The sequence below is a fragment of the Cricetulus griseus genome, chromosome 4 (genome assembly GCF_003668045.3).
Source record: "Cricetulus griseus strain 17A/GY chromosome 4, alternate assembly CriGri-PICRH-1.0, whole genome shotgun sequence".
NCBI classification, from domain to species: Eukaryota; Metazoa; Chordata; class Mammalia; order Rodentia; family Cricetidae; genus Cricetulus; species Cricetulus griseus.
In genome coordinates, this window is record NC_048597.1 from 54303327 (window position 1) to 54316857 (window position 13531).

At 36.3% G+C, this 13531-nt stretch overlaps 1 protein-coding gene across 3 annotated transcripts in view; it reads left to right on the forward strand.

Annotated features, from left to right (window-relative positions):
- Sec22a (SEC22 homolog A, vesicle trafficking protein) overlaps positions 1–13531 on the forward strand; it is a 54146-nt gene that overhangs the window by 21476 nt on the left and 19139 nt on the right. For all 3 annotated transcript variants that reach the window (XM_027412771.2, XM_027412773.2, XM_035444586.1), the window contains exons 3-5: positions 721–884; positions 1957–2151; positions 13117–13232. In XM_027412771.2, the coding sequence (XP_027268572.1) occupies positions 721–884; positions 1957–2151; positions 13117–13232 (475 nt within the window). The remainder of the gene's footprint in view (positions 1–720; positions 885–1956; positions 2152–13116; positions 13233–13531) is intronic.

Sequence of the window (13531 nt, forward strand, 5' to 3'; positions counted from 1 at the left end):
CAAAATTTCCTCCTGGGGAATTCAATATTCATGATAATTTTTCCTGATCCAGTTTTTAGATGGCTCTAAAATAGTGTTTTGTTTTTTTCCCCCGATTCCAGTATTACCTCCTCCAACGAGGGAGTTCTCAGCATTTTGCTATAAAACATGCTCCTTTCTCTCTCTTTTATGTATTTGTCATTGCTATGAATGAAAAAATTCCTCCTTTCCTTCCAATGATACATATAATTTCGTTCCCCCTCAATGTTGTAATTTAAAAGATTTGACTCTTGGTTCAATGATGATTTCAAGAGACCAGTGACCAATCCCAGTGGTCACCCGATGCATGCTAACTTCTGTGTATCTTTCCAGGGTCAGTGTCCATAAGATTTTTCTGAACAGTTCTTGACTTGAGTGTATAATTTCCACCTGATTTTGTGAAGGGTTGGCCTTTAGCTACTTGGATGCTTACATTTTTGTATATTCTTTCCCTTGCTTTCTACTCTGTGATGACTAGCTGAAATTTTAGATGTATAGTGTATCTACCTTTCTTACGCATTCACAACTTTAGATAGTATTATATGTTGGTTCCTTTAAAGTTGTTGCTGGAATATGTAATAAATGTTGATATCTTCATTGCTACTGTAGCAGCAGTTTATGGTATATAGAACCAGTCTTGTGAAGCAACAAATTACCTTGATTTAATTTGAAATTTTAAAACCAATGTTTTTTACACTGTAGTTTTATTAGCTCTCTGGGAGTGAGCTACATGATGTTGTGCACTGAAAATTACCCAAATGTTCTGGCCTTCTCTTTCCTGGATGAGCTTCAGAAGGAGTTCATTACTACTTATAACATGATGAAGACAAATACTGCTGTCAGACCATACTGTTTCATTGAATTTGGTAAGGGCCTGGTTTTGTTTTGTTTTGTTCTTTTCTGTACTCTTTATTATCCTGTCTCCAGGATAAACAATTTATCATCTAATATTGGGGAGTAGGGGAGAAACTTCTGCAACCTTGATTTTGATAGAATAGTTGGCAAAGGATCTATAGTTCTTAATTTGGATGTCTATTAGGAAAAAATGTGTTTGAGCTGTGAAGGAGATTGTGATTATTAGTCCAAAGAACGAATCCCAGAGGACAGATTCTCAATGAGAAGTTTATAAGCCACAGACTCCGTTTAGTGTTTATGTGCTAATCTTTTATAGTCTGCTTAATGTAGAACAGGGGTTGGCAAGCACTTGCTGGAAAAGATCAAAGAGTACGTATTTCAGGTTTTAAGGGCCTTCTTCTCTGCCACAACTACTCAGCTCTGATATTGCAACTTGAAAGCAGCCACAGGCAATACATAAATGAATGAGAATAGTTATTGTCTAATAAAACTTTATTTACAAAAACAGCAGTTCAGATTTGGCCTATGGGCAGTAGTTTGCTCAACCAGAAAAATCTGGTCAAAGTTATGGATTTTATTTTACATCAAAAGAGGTGAAATAGTAAAAATAAAATTCTGCTTGGAAGATATTTAGGAAATTTGTTTTATTGATTCTACTAAACTTATTCTGCAGAACATACTACGGAATGTTGTAAAAAATAAACAAGAAAACAGATTTATAAAAATATTGCTTATAGTGTAATTTGTATGTAATTACAGCTAATAACAGATTGCATATTTTATGAGATAAGAAAATAAAAGTTAAGGCATTGGTTGACAATACAAGTTGTTTTCTTTTTGTTTCTGTAATTCCTGGAAGTCCATATTTGGTTATAGTAACTTCATTCTAGAGTTTAACATTTAGAGTGTAAAACTGTTGACTCCATGATATAGCAACCTGCTAAATATAATATTGGAAATCCCTTCACAAATTGAATAGCTTTGAATAACAAACTTTATAAAATTTATACCCATAAACATCACACTCTCAAATGATTTAATTAACAAATGACTGCAAGGAAATTTATTTTTTATTTTACATAGATAACTTCATTCAGAGGACCAAGCAGCGATATAATAATCCCAGGTCTCTTTCAACAAAAATAAATCTGTCTGACATGCAGATGGAAATCAAGCTGAGGCCCCCTTATCAAATTCCCATGTGTGCACTGGGATCAGCCAATGGAGTCACATCTGCATTTTCTGTTGACTGTAAAGGTGCTGGTAAGATTTCTTCTGGTGAGTTTTGGATCTTAATTATTTTATTAACCTAAGAAAATAACAGAGGAACTCTTGAAAATGAATTGCTTTATTCTAGTGTTTTAAATCAATTACATGGAAGAATATGGAAGTTCAAAGCAACCCATTCTCCCAGTTGTTATATAAAGTAGGCTACTAAAGATTCGACTATTCTGAAAATTACTTCCAAATGACAATCTCAGAAGGTTTCTTTGCTAAGAAAACATTTCATTTCCTTGTAAACATTTTTCTAGAAATGTTTGTAGGCCTGAAAAGTACTTTCTATTATGCCAATAGGCTACATTTAGTATAAGAATCTTGACTATACCAGAAACTGCAAAAGTTGTAGTGGTTATTTACTCAGATCTCCCCTCCCACTGAAAGTACACAGGACAAAACTTTTCCTTAAAATGGAGGCCTCACTATTTCATAAAAGTATAGTATGCCATTGTTGGACTACTTATTAAAAATTTCCTTGTGGATTAAGCTAATGTCTGTTTCCCTGTTAATGCCTACTGGCATGTCTGAGGTTCTGTCACCTCTCCCAGCTGAAGCAGAAGGCAGTTCCATCCTTTGTATGCTTCTAGCATGAGTTTTTCATGTAAAACATCTTCACTTTCTTAAGACTCTTCTGTCATTTTGTTTCTTTCCCTATCCCTATAATTTGCTTCAGTTTGTTAGTATTCTTTAAATGTGGACTGAATATGACATTTCACATATGGTTTGATTTTACAAATATGGGAGAAAGGGAAACTATTTCATTTAAATAATTTAGTCATTAAACAAGTAAATAAGAACAAGAAATGAAATGGTATTCAGATTGCAAAGGAAGGAATAGATAATTAATTCTATTTGTGTGTGACTTTTTCTGTAGAAAATCCTAAGGCTATCTCTAGAAAACTATTAGAACAAGTGCATGGCTTCAGAGAGGCCACAAGATACAGTGTCAGTGTCTAAGACCGTTACACTGTACGCCAGCAGTAAACAATCTGAAATGAAATGGGAATCCTATATATTGAAAACCAGCAAAAGAATTTGAAAGAAGTTAAGACAAAAATTAATGGAAAGCAGATCCACATTTATGGACCAGCAGGCAATCTTATTAAGATGGCTGTCTTCCCAAGTAGATGGAGATTTTCAGCTGTTTTTTTTTTTTTAAATAGAAATTGACAAGTTGATTCTAAAATACATATAGAATATATGTATATATATAAATTATATATATATATTAGTATATATGCAAAATAATCTTGGAAATGTACTGCTGAGTTACAATAACTCATATGGAGCAGTTCTACTTAAAGGCTAACATGTAGATCAGGGTAGTAGAACTGAGAGCACAGAAGTAAACCCTCTCACTATGGCCAGTTCATTCTTGACAGTGATTCTAAGACGGTGGTGGATGGTCATTCAGTGGTGAAACAGCCCAGTTTCCACATGTAAAAGAACAAAATTAGACCTCTGCATAGCTCCAAGCACAAAAATTAACTCGATGCAAAGCCTAATTTTACCAGCTGTGTACTCAAAACTCTTTGTAGAAAACATCGGTGTGACTCTTTGTGATCTTGAGCTAGGGCTGAAGAGATGGCTCAGTGGTTGGTTAAGAGCATTGGCTGCTCTTCCAAAGGACACAGGCTCAATTTCCAGTACCTTCATGGCAGCTTACACCTCTCTGGAATTCCAGTTCTAGGGCTTCTGACAGTCTCACACAGACATACATGCAGGCAAAACAGCAGTGCACATAAGATAAAAATAAATTATATATGAAAAATCACAGTGAAAAAAGACAAAATATACAAGATGCAATTCATCAAATTAAAACTTACTCTCCCATGAACACAGAGTGAAAAGACAACCCACAGAGAGAAAATATTTACAAATCATATGCGCATGAGAGATTAGTATCCAAAATATTTAAGTAATTTGTAATTCAACAGTAATGAAGCAATCCAATACATACAAACAGAAAAGATTTGAATATTCCTTTTTTTCTCCTCTTCCTTCTCCGCCTCCCCCTTCTCTTCTTCTTGGTACAAAACCAGTCAACATGGGGCTGAGAGGTGGCTCAGCATTAAAGAGCACTGGTTGCACTTACAGCAGAAGACCTGGTTTTGATTCTCAACAGCCACATGGCAGCTCACAACCAGTGGATCAGATGCCCTTTTCTGACCTCCTTGGGAACTAGGCATGTAAATGACAAACATGCAGGCAAAACACCCACACACTGCAACTCTATTTAAAATTTAAAAATCAAAATGTATTTGTTTAATATACATTTGAAAGTCTCTAGCAGACTTACTTTAAAAGAACCATACAACCTGATGCAGACTGTATAGAATCTGAGGGAAAGACACACCATCCACAACTGTCTGTCGGATGCTGTGACTGCATTGTTAATATGATTTTTCATTTTTTTTTCTGGAAAGATACATGATTGCTTTTCAGTTGCAAAATAAATCTTTTATTTATATGATAAATTCCATATGGTCACGATATGTTATGCCTTTTATATGCTATCAGGTCCAATTTGCTAAAATTATGTTGGTATTTTATATGTGTCTTACTGGGGGAATTGATTTCTAGTTTTTCTTTTTTGTTTGTGCTTGGTTTGACTATCTGGGCAAAGCCAACCTGAGAAAATACATTGGTAGGTGTTCCCTCCTCTTTTATGTTTTTTGAAAGTGTCCCAGCAACGAAACCTCAAATCCTTTGTCTGGGAGGATTTACACTTTCTTCACCAGGGTCAGGGCTACTCAGCTTGTCTGCTTTTTCCTAATGAGCATTTGCAGTCTTTTTTTTTTTTTTTTTTTTGAATCTGTTCAATTTTTTCAGGTTATGGATTTTTGATGTATAATCCATATTTCTTTATCCCTTTATTTTCCGTAAAATTAAATCATGTCATCTTTATTTCTGATACTGGTACTTTTTTCTTTTACTATTTTCTCCTAATACATAAAAACTAATCACTTTTATTGATTTTTTTTTAAAAAATCAGCATTCTATCTTCATTGATTTTTATTTTCTATCTTATTGACATGTTCTGCTTATTGCTTCTAATTTTCTGCTTATCTTGGGTTTCTATGCTCTTGTTTTCTGAGATTTGGAGCAATTTATTTGACATCTTCTTTTCTAATACAAGCCTTTGCTGCTACCTATCTCACTCTCAATATTACTTTAGCTACATCCTATAGATTTTGACATATTGAATTTTTATTTTCAAATTTCCTTTTGGCTTCTCTTTTGGAGCTAAATTCCTGAGTTATTTAGAAATGTACTGAGTAGTTTTACACAATAGGCATTTTCAGGTGTCTATTGATTTTTAATTTAATTCCATTGTGTTCAGAGGATAAACTTTATTTGACTTCCATACTTTAAAATTTATTGAGATATGGTTTATTCCCTAGAAAATAGCCCGTGTTAGTCATTCTTTCTGCTTAAAGTGTGTGCTCTGTTGTTAGTGGTGTATTCCGAAAGTGCTACTTAGATCAAGATGGCTGATATTGTTGAAATCTGTTGTGTCTTTTCTGATTTGCTGTCTGCCTCAACCATCCTTTGAGAGATGGGTATTGTATATCTTTCTCATTTTAGGATGACCAGCTTTTATATATTTTTAAAGATTTATTACTTTGTATTATATGTATGAGTGTTTTGCGTGTATGTATGTCTGCACACCATATGCATACTTGTCACCCAAAGAGGAGAGCATTGGATCCCCCAAAACTGGAGTTATATGGATGGTTGTGAGCCTCCATGTGAGTGCTGGGAACTGAACCTGCCATACTTTGCAAGAGCAACAAATGCTCCTAACTACTAAACCATCTCTCCAACCCCCTGTATTATGTATTTTAAGCTTGTGATTTGAAGCATTGGTGCCTTTATCATTTTTGAAATGCTTTGCGCCTAGGAATATCTTACACTTTGCAATCTATATAATATAGATACTACATTAAAAATTCATATTAGTATTACATCTATTGTCAGTTTTCCTCTTTGTGTCCTCATATTTAAGTGTTGTTTTAATGTCCTTTTAGTGGAAACCCTAAAGGTCTAATGAGGAACATCAGGTACTTGAAGAGAATTAGAATCTCTGACTTGTTTCTTGTATTTGAAACTGCCTGCAGCCAGCAGGATATCTGTCACCATGGTGCAGCCATCACTTTCTACAGTGACTGGTGACATGTACGTTGCTCTTTGTTTTTATTTGTTCTTCCTACTAAAAGCAACACTTTGACATTTGTTTGCTCCACCCCCTTTTTCTTGTTTGTTAAATAATAAATTTGGGAAGCACATTATCAGGAAATGGTATACTGTTAGTCTTCTATCTCTGTACTTTCCCAATAACTTTGTGCTCTACCTTGAGAGTACCCTGAAGGCCACTGAAATAAATTGGAGTTAGGTTTATAAATGTCACAGTGAAGAAATACATTAATAATGTCTACTTTTGGGGGCTGGAGAGATGGCTCAGAGGTTAAGAGCACTGACTGCTCTTCCAGAGGTCCTGAGTTGGGTTCCCAGCAACCACATGGTGGCTCACAACCATGACAACATTGTTAATGTACTGCCAGGTAGAAGCAAAATATTTCTATTTATAAGGACAGAGAAAAAAGTTTACCAAATCATTTTCTACTTGTAAGAGAATGGATGGATGAGTACTACTAGCAGGAGATAATTTCTAAGAAAGCACTTGCAGGGCTAGGCTCGGACTTAGGTGATAGAGTACTTGCCTACTGAACCTGTACCCTCAGTTCAACTCCCAACACCAAATAAACCAGAAGTGGAGGTTGGCTGGTCAGAATTTCAGAGTCATTCTTAGCTACAAAGTGAAAAGCATTTGCTATTGGAACTTATTTAAAAAAAAAAAAGTGGCATTCTTCAAGATAACCACTGTAGAGATCCAAGCAGAAATGTTAAATGGAAATCACTTTTTGATGGGGTGTTTTTAAAAATTTTATTATTATTTTTAAAAATTATGTATGGTTGTTTTGCCTGCATATATATTTGTGTTTCTCATGGATGTCTGAGGAGGCCAGAAGAGAGTGTTGGAACCTCAGGAACTGTGGTTACAGAGTGTGTGAGCTGCCATGTGGGTGGTGAGAAATAAACCCAGGTTCTCATTAAGAGAAGCCAGTACTTAACCACTGAGCCATCTCTCCAACACAGAAATCACTGTTTAATTGGGGTCACCACCATGGGTTTTTAAGCCTTACATTGCAGTTACCTCAGGGGATTAGTGTCTTAATGGTGTTTGGGTGGAGAAGCTCCACGATTTCTTCCATTGGCTCATCTTCTCTGCTAATTCTAACTCTATGGGTCCAGCAGTAGCTGTTACTTAGGATATCTTTCCATTAATACATGCACGTACACACACACACACACACACACACACACACACACACACACACACACACACTCACACTCACACACTGGAACACACACATTCAGGACTTTGGGTACTAGCTCTGAATTTGAGGTAGCTTCCAGTTTGACCTACCAAAAACTAGACTCCATTAGAAACTCTTTGTACTACTAACCTCTAGAAATTCTCTCTGAACTTAGACTACATTGGCATGCTGAATCATTAAACACCAGACACAAGGGGAAAGTGAGAAGAAACTGGAATTTGTTTAAATTGTTTTTAAGAAATAGTAACTTAAAACTAGAGTTTACTTTAAAATTTATTTTAATTCAGACTGAGTCTACATAATATTTTCTATAGTCCTCAAGGTAAAAATACAGGTTTCTTTTTTGGGGGAGAGAGAACCTCTAACTAAAATTTTATAGTTTTCAAGCTTCCACCTACTTTGTTACAGTGATTTTTAAGTCACTTTAAAAACATTTCTTGACTTTTCTTTTAAATCCTTTGATCCTTTCTCCCTGTGGTCTGGCATGAATATTTTTATATTGCCGTGCTTAGTTATTGAAATCTGTCCATAATGGAGTGAGTGAAGTAGCACACCTTGCTTTTTCCTTGTCTTTTAAAAATGTTTTACTATAGAAAATTTTCAGATGTATGAATGTTAAACAGAATGGTATAATCAATCCCCAAATATCTTTTAAGCAACTAAGCAACTGTATTGATGTTTTTTTCAATCTTTTTATCTGCTCTTTACCTATTCTCATTCAGATACTTGGTAATTTATTTCTATAGTTATTTTGTTTTAAAAGGAAATTAATACTTTTATATGCACAAATATTTTTAAATGGATATTTTAATATTTTACTCAAATATGGTGTCATCAACTGATCATGAGAATGACTGTCGTTGAAAAAAACACTGAAAAAGATTGTTTCCCTAGGGAAGGGAAAGAGCAATATGGGCAAGAACCTCTATTGTGATTTTCAAGAGAAGTACTAGTTAAGACTGGTTTGGGAGTAACTAATTTGAATAATGTGGGCAGTGGGGTACAGGCTGTGTCTATTTGATGTCTAACCCTGGGATGATTGGGCAGGAAATCAGTTAGGGTCCCTGAGTAAAGGGGCCAGATAGAGGAGATGGTGGGATGTGAAAAGCAAAATTGGTTATTGCTAAGAGAAAGGTTCTCTAGAGCAAATTGTCATCTTTAGGATTTAGCTAGTCCTAAGAAAGCAAAGTCTCAAAATATCAAACCTTCAGAAATACAGAATAAAAAGACATGATAATATATTATTGCTTAACAATATGGAACATTTCCATTTGCTCCCATATATTTCCTCTGTGCTTTTTCCCAGACAACCACTGTTGTGATTTTTTTATCTTAACTTTATTCATTCTAGAATATTTTTCATTAGGATCATGCTGTATGGCTCTTGTTTGTATACGGCTTTTCAATGTAATGTTCTATATGTGTATTGCATGTCTGAGTACTTTTTGTGTGAATATACTACAGGATATTTACTGCTAATGGACATTGCCTTGTTTTCAGCTTTTCTTACTGTAAATAAAGCTAGGTATTTTTGTTGACTTGTTTTATTTCCCTTGAGGAACAGCATTTCTGGATCAGAGGATAGGTTGCATGCTTAAGTCTTTAAGAAACTGTTGGTTTTTGAAGTATTTGTACTATCTTACATTCCCACAAGTAACTGTTATAACTTAGAAAGGAGCTGACACAAAATCACCCTTAGGAATGAGCTTTATAGGAGAACCTCATAACCATGGGCAGCCATGACTTGGCCTTGAAGTAGGATAGGAATTAGAAGAAATATATCGCCATGGCCATAGATAGCATAATGGGGCCTTAAAGGGGATGTGGGGAGAGACTTCCCTTTAAATCCTGAGGGACATTTCCTTAGGAGAGATGGCTGCCATGTATGGTATCACCAGGATCCTGAAGGGAAAAGTATACTCATCTGTTCCCAAGAACAAGTTTCTGGCTCTAGAGTTTTTGGTAGAGTAGGTAAGCTTCATAGCATGTGATCTAGCTGGGCCTGGGCTAAGTGATGAGTATTTTAGAGGCAGGCACTAGGTAAGACCATAAACTTACACCTGGGAAGAAAGGGCTGCAAGGCTACAGCATAAGTTGCTTTCTTGTCTACTCTGTCCTAGAGAGGAAGAGCTTCATGGGGGCGTGGCCCAGTCTCCGGGAGAGAGAGGTTGCCAGACAGTCTTTGAGCTAACCCTTATCATTATTTAATGTTGGTCTTTTAAATTTTATTCTGCTTCTACTTTTTCTTTTTAAAAAAGTCAAATTCCTCCAGTTTCTGACATCTCTGTAATCTTTATCTGTTTTGTAGAAAACTTACCAGTTGTCAGAAAATATTATTCTATTTTACTCAAGCCTTTTCTCGAAATTGTTATGCTAAATATTGTGGAGGCATTTTATAAACATAGTAAACACTTTCAAGATGGGAATAAGAATATGATCTAATAAAAAAAAATACAAAACTGACCAGGAATTGTAGATAGCAAATGCCTGTAATGCTAGCAATCGGGAGCCTGAGTCAGGGAGATCATGGGTTTGAGGCCAGACTCAAAAAAAAAAAAAAAAAGAAGGGATGAGGAGAGGAAAGAAAAAAGAGACTGTGATTCTGACTAGGAAGGCGTGTCATCAAATTAGTATTATATGTTACTCTAGGGAGTAAGTTGTGTTCATTAAGGGAACAGGCCTGAAATGGCCTTACCTTCTTTTGTTTTGTTTGTCGAGGCAGGGTTTCTCTGTGTAGCTTTGAAGCCTGTCCTGGAACTAGCTCTTGTAGACCAGGCTGGCCTTGAACTCACAGAGATCCATCTGCCTCTGCCTCCCCAGTGCTGGGATTAAAGGCGTGCACCACCACCACCACCACCACCACCACCACCACCACCACCACCACCAGGCTGAAATGGCTTTATCTTAATAACATGTTCCTCCGGGTGTTGGACTTCTTCAGTGGTACCTTGTGCACTCTGACATGGGGCAGAGGGGCTGTGGTTTAGTCTACCACCTTTGTAAATCTTCATGATAGCTGCTTTAGTCTCCCCCCCTCCCCTTGTTGCAGCCTCCCTGAACTGCCCTCCTTCACTATATACATTGTGTGAAAATGACTCAATCCTGTTTGATGTTAATCTTCCGTCCCCACTATCTACTTTAATTGCAAAAACACACACCCGTTCTTTTGCCTCAACATCACCTGTCACTTCACTTCTTGCTGTCTGAATTTTGCCTTTAACTTTGCTCCTGAAATTGCCTTATATTGTCAGCAGACATCTCTTGGATAATAGATTGGATACCATTTTAATATTTGTATCCAGATGTTTCCTAGCCTTTCTGGAGGCACTGTTAGCCTCGTATTCCTTCTACATATTCCTGCCCCAGGTGTGTTTGGTGCTCTGCAGATCTGATGGTAGCAAAATGAAAAAGCTGTTCAGGTAATGATACCTGGCTTCAGGAAACAAAGCACCATCCATGCTTTTCCTGCGTAGCACTTTGTTTGTTATGGCTTCAAATATATGCTATACCTACTAGTTCCTGGCATGGTACCAAACTGAATGTGTTGCAGACTTTCCTTGGGTTACAGAAGATATACATATAGAAGAATAGAATAGAAGTAACAGATAGCACACAATAAATACTTTACAATGTGGTTAAATACCTTGTTTGCTTATCAAACTGAGAAAGTGCCCTTCTATGATGCCAACCTCTTGTGTTTGCAGAATGAAGTTTGCTTGATAACTTCTTGTAAAACAAGCCATAGGTCCTGGGAAAGGGGTGAGGATGAAGCAGGGAAATCAACACATTAGAATTAGTAAATTGGCACCATGCCAGCCTGCCCTTGTGCGCAGCACTTTCCTTGTCTGCATTAAAGGGGGCTGAGTACTTGCTTTTACCCTTTAAAAATACCTTTGGTCATTTTGAAATGATGAACTCATAAATGGTATACTATTATTATAAAGCACATGTTCTGAGGCTGAAAGGCAAGTGTTAGGAACTTAATATATATTGGCTTGTTCATTTCTTGAATACATTGCCATCAACACATGAAAGTGGTAGCAGATTTCCTTTGAACACACCTTACTTGACCATGTAAAGCTAGAATTTTCACTGTTTGGGCTTTGTGTGTTTCGTATGGAAGTGTGACTTGATAATTATATTTGATGATTATTCAGTTGTTAATTGGTTGTATTCCTAAAGCCCATTGCTTTTTATGAGATGCCAGTTCCCCCTCTTACTGAGAAAGGGAGGACCAGGAGGGACAGATGCTGCAAAATATGACTAATTGTGACTTTTTTCACTGCTGAAAGACCATGGTGTCAATACTACACAGAAACATTTGATTTTCTATTTTCATATTAGCGTCTCAAGGGAATTTACTGAAAGACTAGACATGGGAAAGAAGAGATTATGAATGTTACTCTAGATTAGTACTTTCTGCTGATCCTGACGAATAGTTCGTGAGATGTGGGTTTTTGGTTTTTATTAACTCTTTGGGGAATCTTTTCTGCTGTGATGGTTGAATATAATCTGCAAAGATCCAAGCTTTTCCTTTATTAATGTTCAGCCTCATTAATTTCATTGTTGGGTTTTTACACTTCAGTGTCGTAAATAAAGTAATGAAAGTGTGATTCTGTTGTCCTCTTTGCCAGTGTCCTTTTTGAAGTCTACTGATTATGTGTTTAGTTTGTGTTTTCATTTAGTCACAATTGTAAATCCTAATAACTGTAAAATGATCATAAAGGGAAATGATTGTGTAACAGAATATTTTTACTTTGTTGATGCCTGAAAATTAAGGGAATGCTTTTAAAGATGAAATGGTCACATATGCAGCCAGTTGTTTTTGGTTTGTTTTGGTTTTAATCATTTTTACCTTCAAGAGATCAAGGTCCCAGTCTTCCTGATTGTAAGACTCATTCTATTGAAAAGCTTGGGTGGTGCTTATCTGTGGGCTTTCACATAAAGCCAGTGGTGTTCTTCTGTCCCAAATACATGGGCTTTGCCTAAAAGCAAGCTATATTTATCCTTAAAAATGTTTTCTAAGCATTTTCAGAAAGCATAGGAGCTTTGCATTGACTCTGCAAGCAAAGTTATCTTTTGCAAATACTTGTACCAAATTGCAAATTGTACACATATTTTGGTAGTTTTCTTTTCCTAAGTGGTTGACTGACATCTCTTATAATATATGGGAGTTAGAGGCATCTATTAAAATGTAGAAAGATAATGTTAGTTCCATTTGACTTGAGAATGGGACTTTTTATATTGTCAAACATTTTTCATTTTAGAAAGAATATTTAAACTGGCTCTGGTGGACACACACCTTTATTTCCAGCACTTAGAGGCAGAGGCAGGTGGATTTCTGAGTTAAGGCCAGCCTGGTCTATAGATCAAGTTCCAGAACAATCAGGGCTACACAGAGAAACCCTGCCTTGGGGGTGGGCTATTTAATTACTAAAGATATATTATTTAAAGTTATTTACTTTCAACCCATCTCAGTTGAGCAGTGAATTTGGGTTCACATAAACTCAGCTAACATGAGATACTGGTATTAATTTCTAACAATTTTTTTTTTCTTTTCCAGCCCATCAGCGACTGGAACCAGCAACTCTGTCAGGGATTGTGGCATTTATCCTCAGTCTTTTATGTGGAGCTCTAAATTTAATTCGAGGCTTTCATGCCATAGAAAGCCTCCTGCAGGTACTGTGCTATTTTTGTAGTTTCAGGTAACCGTGTCTATTCATTCTACTTGTTTCATAGTTGATTTGAATTGAATTAGGTCTTAGTATAATTTACAATGCAAGCTCAAAATCTTTGTTCTTATACCCGCCCTTTTCTACTTTCTTTCAAAAGCATGCTTTCAGAGACAGGCCTGGTGGGCCTTCCTGTAATCCTGGCCCTTGGGAGGCTGAAGCAGGAGGGTTACAAATTTGAGGCCACCCGAAACCACATAGTGAGTTCCAGGCCAGCTTGGGTTACATAATGAAACCCTATCTCAA